At 39.2% G+C, this 6062-nt stretch overlaps 1 protein-coding gene across 1 annotated transcript; it reads left to right on the top strand.

Moving 5' to 3' along the window:
* Positions 1-312: 312 nt before the first annotated feature.
* On the top strand, positions 313-4223 carry tnip2 (TNFAIP3 interacting protein 2). Its single transcript, XM_081361386.1, has 6 exons — positions 313-1050; positions 1471-1764; positions 1875-1964; positions 2103-2381; positions 2518-2634; positions 3512-4223. Exons 1-6 carry the CDS (start codon positions 730-732, stop codon positions 3749-3751), a joined length of 1341 nt encoding a protein of 446 aa, XP_081217512.1. The 5' UTR covers positions 313-729; the 3' UTR covers positions 3752-4223.
* Positions 4224-6062: the final 1839 nt, after the last annotated feature.

The following is a 6062-nucleotide window of genomic DNA, read 5'->3' as shown; positions in this document are numbered from 1 at the left end:
AGATGTGAATACTGTTTTTCTTCACCCTACTTTCATTCATGCCTTAGATTCGTCCACAGAGAAGCTTCACTAAGACTTCAGTTATCTGAAAGCCGTGCCACCTTGCCAAGTTCAACAGGCAGCTCTCAGCTTCACACGCTCTGCGCGCGGACACCACATATGGACTTTATGACTAAAGTGTGCGTGTTAAAGTCCAGTATACACACCGCTTTTACACTGTCAAACTAAAACGTCCCTATTATAACCAGGAAGATGTCTACACTAGTTTTTTTTTTTTCGCGTCGCGTCACTGGCACGTACAGGGAGGGTAGCGCGCATTCTTCGTGCACACGCACCGGGCGGTGTCAAGCAGAACTGTGATCTCCCCAAACCTGATATGACACCAAAGAGAGACAACTGCCTTTAAAAAGTCTAAAACCACAATTAAATCACACGCGACTCCACAGTTAACCTCTTTTAATGCCAAAATAGGGACTGTTACCTAACTATTTTTCGATGTTTTATGTGAAGTACGAGAAAAAATATACCCAATTTGAGATGGGGGAAGTCCCCGCAAGGAAATCCCCTCTTCATAAAATAATTTCGAAATTGAGTGAGACTCTCACAGGCTTAAGCTTTCTGCTTTTGGTCTACAGCAGACGTCTGTAGCCTATGACACTCAAACCTGTACAATCTATGGGAAATTCGTAGTTTATGTACTCGTTTTAACGCGCGAGCGGATTATTCAGCATGGATGAGATGAAGAGGGAGAACGAGGCGCTGAGGGCGAAGTTGCGCAGCTGCTCTACACTCAACACATTTAACCACGAAACACAACAAGAAATTGCTCGTTTAAATCACTTGGTTACATCCAAAGACGGAATTATCGCCGATTTAAAGGCAAGACTGGGGAAGTATGAGAAAACCGTGGTCATTGAGGGAGAGGACCCTTATATTGTAGGGCCGTCGAAATCTCTAATCGAGAGTTTGTGTAAGGAAATTTGCAAATTAAAGCAAAAACTCATGGAATCAGAGGTGGACACCGCCCAGAGACTGGAAACCAGTAAAACAGTAAGTTACAACACATTTCTCACTTGTGTTCCTACCGCTCCTATGCAATTATTTACAACAACAATTTTTTTTTCTTGCCAACAAGCCCACTGTAGAGAATCTTCTTTGTAAAGTTTTTGAATTCCTTACTAAAGAAAACATAATTATAGTGATTATATATATATTATTATTATTATTTTATGGTTTAAGGTGGTCTCCCAGAGTGATAATTTGAAAAGTGCCCAAAATCCAAGCAGATAAGCCTGACCAGCAAATCAGTTTATCATGGTTTAAGATGTTTTTCAGCAGATTTGTACCGTTTGTTTGCCTTTGAGTGTATTTGGATACTTGTATGCTTGAGCTGTGGCGCAACAAGTGCATTTGTTTATAACATTCACCTGAACTGCATGAGAGAGTCTCCTGACTGTTTGCTTGTTCCAGGAGATTCAGCGATTGCAAGAAAAGTTGAAGGAGAAGGATCAAGAGCTGAAGACCATCAGGGAAAGGCCCGAGCAGGAGAAAGAGAGGGAGATCCATCAACTACGCTCCACCTTGGCCGAAAGGGATCGGACACAGGCCACCAGGGCCGTCCTTTGCAACTCTCTTGCTGAAGAAGCAGAGCAGTTGAGGGCCCAACTGGGGGCCACTGTGCAGGTGTGCCAGGAGCTTTTGGGGCACATGGAGAAAGAGAAAAGCAAGACAGCCATGACCGATCAGAGAGCTCAAGTTAATGAGGTGTGTTGGAAACTATCAGCATTCTACAAAATCTGGACCATCTTTTAAAAAAACGTAGAAATTGCTGTTTAACAATTATATTTGACCTTGCATTTTTGTATCTCCATAAGACAAAAGATTCCCCTGAAATACCCCATCTAAATGTCATCATCAGCAAGTTAGAAGAGGAGAATGACCAGCTTAAAAAGAGAGTTGCCTATGTAAGGATCACATGATCACTGACATTTGTCAGAAAATGTCACTCAGTACATTTTACGGAAATGTAAAAATATTCCTGGAAAATGTCATGTCATTTTTTTCTGTTCACATCATAAATATATGTTTTTGTTCCATCTCAGGTGGAAAGTTTAAACTCAAAGTGGCAGAAGTATGACTCCAGTAGAGAGGAGTACGTGAGGGGTTTGTGTCAAAAGTTGAAAGAGTCAAACGGTCTGGCATCTGCAGGTCCGACCCTGACCCAAACTCAGGCTGCGGGCAGCATGGCTTTGTTCCAGCAGGAGATCGCACGGCTCAACGGCCTCCTGCAGGACAGGATGATGGAGTGCGAGAGACTCGGCAGAGAGAGGGATGACAGTAAAAGAAGAGACCAGGAGCGCATTCAGATGCTTGAGCAGCAGGTCTGTGTCAGTTCAACTAGCAGAGTTTGAATTCCTCTTAAACAGGAAGTCGGTGTATTTTTGTAACAGCAAAGATGAGAAGTAATTTGTTTGGTTTGCTGCCCATAAACCAAGTCCTTTCCTTGTTCTCTCATAGGTTCTGGCCTATATTGAGGACTTCAAATCGGAGAGGGCAGACCGAGAGAGGGCTCAGGGTAAAATCCTGGACCTTCAAGACGAAGTTGGGCGACTTCAACTGCAAATACGCACACAGGCATGTATCATTTAAAAAAAGCCTCAATGAAATGTGAAATGTTGAAATAAGAATTATATTCTTGAAAAGAAAATTTGAAATCTTTGTGACAAGGTTAGTTCGGGATGTAAGATGTCATGTGGTGCAACTCCCCGAAATACGAATGATATTTACGGATGGATAATTAAGGATATTTATCCATTTAAAACATTATTTTAAATAATTCTTTAAAGCAATTTTTTCCTTTCTTTTCTGTATCGTTTTTTACTACTAAACCCAAACAGCATGATATTTTGAAATAATAATTCATGATATTTGAAAAAGCATCTCAAAAATATTTCAAATATTTTAAATTAGTGTTGTTGTTTTTAAGTCACAATGAAATTGGTGTAGCAACAGATCTATTCTTTCATATATATATTTTATATATATATATATATATATATATATATATATATATATATATATATATATATATATATATATATATATATATATATATATATATATATATATATACATATTAGTGCAATGGATTATAAAAATAAATAAATAAAAACGTAGGGCGGGCACTGTCCATTGTTTGAGGATTTGATTCTGAGATGTGGACTTTGCACTCAATAATTAAAGCAGACTCAATTATTGGTGAAGTCCAGCATACATAATAGAGAAAAGTCTGTCATTATGACATTTCGATTAAACATTACTTGGTAATATACATGGATGATTCATTCACAATAAGATCTGTAACGTATTTACAATAGAGATAGGTTAATTTCCATTTAACGCCAGCATAACTCGCCCACCCCACCCACCCCCCAACTAGCATGAGTTTTATTTTTTTTTTATCCAAAGGCCATTTCCTTCTGATAACATGTCTTGTTTCTTCATCACGCAGAGCGTCCAAGACGCCTCATCCTCACGCCGACTTCACATGGGCCTTAAAAAAGTTCCCAGACAAACGGACACTGCCGAACCACTAAGGAACAGTCCCCCAGAAGCAAGCTCAAAAAGGACTATCAGTAACACTGCACCACAGGGAGCCGCTGAACTGCAGTGCCCTCGGTGTCTCACCACATATGACGATGAGCACGCGGCCGAATACCTAAACCACTGGGACGAGTGTGCCAAGCTGTGAGTCTTTTACCTCACTGACTTTTCACAGGGCACAGAAAGCACTGAGGACATAATCACTACAAGCTCGCAGACTGTGAGATGTGCGACAGGGTGTTGATGAAGGCAGGGACACGTTTAAACAGGATGGAGTCGAAGGAAGAGCTTTTTTTTTTTTCTCTTTCTTTTTTCTTTTTGATTGTGGACTTGGTTGATGTTCAGAAGACTGCATGTGGCATAGGACTCAGAATATGACTTTAGGTTGGTCATTTCCAGTTGAAAGGCTTACTCACATGGCGGTCATAGAATGCAGATGGTTTGGTTATGAAACGTTATTCAATCTCAAGCAATTGTGGTTTATAAGTCACTGGGTTTTGCCATTTGTTTGGTGTCATGGTTTTAAGCATGATATGAGCTTCAGACAAATTTTGCTTAATGCTGTATTGCAGATCTGTGTATAGTTCAGATGGATCATAAAATGGGTATTATATACCTCACTGATATGTATTCTCTTTATCAGCTGGTTTGCACTTTTTGCTATATTATAATTATTTCCAAATACAGATGATAAAAGTACATATTCTTTTATATTTAATACATAAGCTTCTTTGTTATTAGACTATTGAATATAATTCATACTTTTGTCATGGTGCTATTTGTAAAGTATATTGTAATGTTTATATATTTCATTTGTAGGTATATTGTTATTACTTGCCTTCAGGGTAAATGTATCACATTAAATAATTATCAGATCATTATTTGTACCAAGAAATACAGAGCAGCACAGTACACACTATTAACAATCTTTTGATATTTTACTATTTGATTCATATACCGTATATATCAAACTTCAGTTTCCGATTATAAATGCTACATGGTTCCGACGTGTAACATGTCATTACTTTCTCAGACTTCTAGGCACCTTTTGACTGTGAGGTACTTGCCATTTGATCCCCCTCTGCAGTTAAAAACATTCTAGTTTTAAGTAAGAGAGGAAGTTCCCTACATCCTGGTAAATTGAGGCGTGACGTCTCAGTTGCTGCGTCTGACAAAATGGCTTCCTAGTGCAGCAAACTTTTACAGGGTTTAAAGGTACTAACAACAAAAATCAATTGACAATAAGACATTATGACAGGGATGGCAAAATAAAACAGAAATGTGATAACTATAAGATGATTTATTTTTATAATAAAATATTTGCTTAAAGATCATTTTCTAAGCCATTTGCAACCTTGTTTGTGTTTGTGAGTGTATTTGTACAGTCAATGGCAATTATTAGTAAGATACGGGAAACCAGACGATGAGATAGTCGTGATAATGCTAGTAAGATCATGAGGCATAGTGTGTCAAAGCATTAAACTCCAGTCCCACGGGATTTTGAAGAGTGTGTGATGTGCACAAGTGGTGGAAAGCCCCTTCCCAAGCACAACTGAGTGGAGAGGCTATAACTGCAGCGAATTCTCAGCTGTCCTGAGGCCTGGAAGTGAATAGCAGAAGAGAAGAAGTAGGTGACTGTCGGGTAGAGGGATATAGTGGGACTGGCTATTTAAAGGGGAGGCGGCTATGGGACCAAACAAGGTCTGGAACTAATATCTCTTATCAAATACATATTCACTATTGTCTGATAAACATTTTGTGCCTAGTACTGTAGCTGAACCGCTGCCGTAGCTTTGAGAGGCCAGTAACACATCCATTATGAAGTGATTCAGACTGACTAAAACGCAACAAAAACGTGACAATTTAAAATAGGCTATAGTGGCCATTGGTGACAGATTGGAAAACACTGTGTATCGATATGTGATTTGTTATATGTAAGGGTTAATGCCCTTCGAGGTGTCCATTATCAGGTATTAATGGACGACGGCGAGGCGTGCGCGTCGAACGGTTGCCTCCGCCGAAGTCCATTAATACCTGACAATGGACACCTCGAAGGGCATTAACCAGCTTATACCATGGTCACTTGCCAAATAACACATTTTTAAAACATTAGTTTATATTTTAATTAGTTTTACAATCCAAATCTAAAGTTACAAGTTACAAACAATAACTTGGTTTCCTTGGTTATGCCTGACGGTTTATTTAGGTGTACATTATCACTTTTTAACGGACACCCTGCAGCCAATCAGAATCGAGTATTCACCCAGACCATGGTATAAGATATCTTAAGGCATTAGTTGACAGAGTGCCGCTGGGATGATGTATTTTTGTTGTCCAAAACTCAAACATTCAGAATCATTTTCGCATTACCGGTTCCATAGTCCTGAAGTCACAAGCTCAAGATATTTTCACATTTTATTCTAAAACATAAACTACCTCGTCTTGAAAAAGGTGGTCGC

This window comes from Scardinius erythrophthalmus (genome assembly GCF_964197995.2).
Source record: "Scardinius erythrophthalmus genome assembly, chromosome: 3".
In the NCBI taxonomy this organism is placed as follows: domain Eukaryota; kingdom Metazoa; phylum Chordata; class Actinopteri; order Cypriniformes; family Leuciscidae; genus Scardinius; species Scardinius erythrophthalmus.
This window is presented reverse-complemented; position numbering and strand designations above follow the sequence as displayed.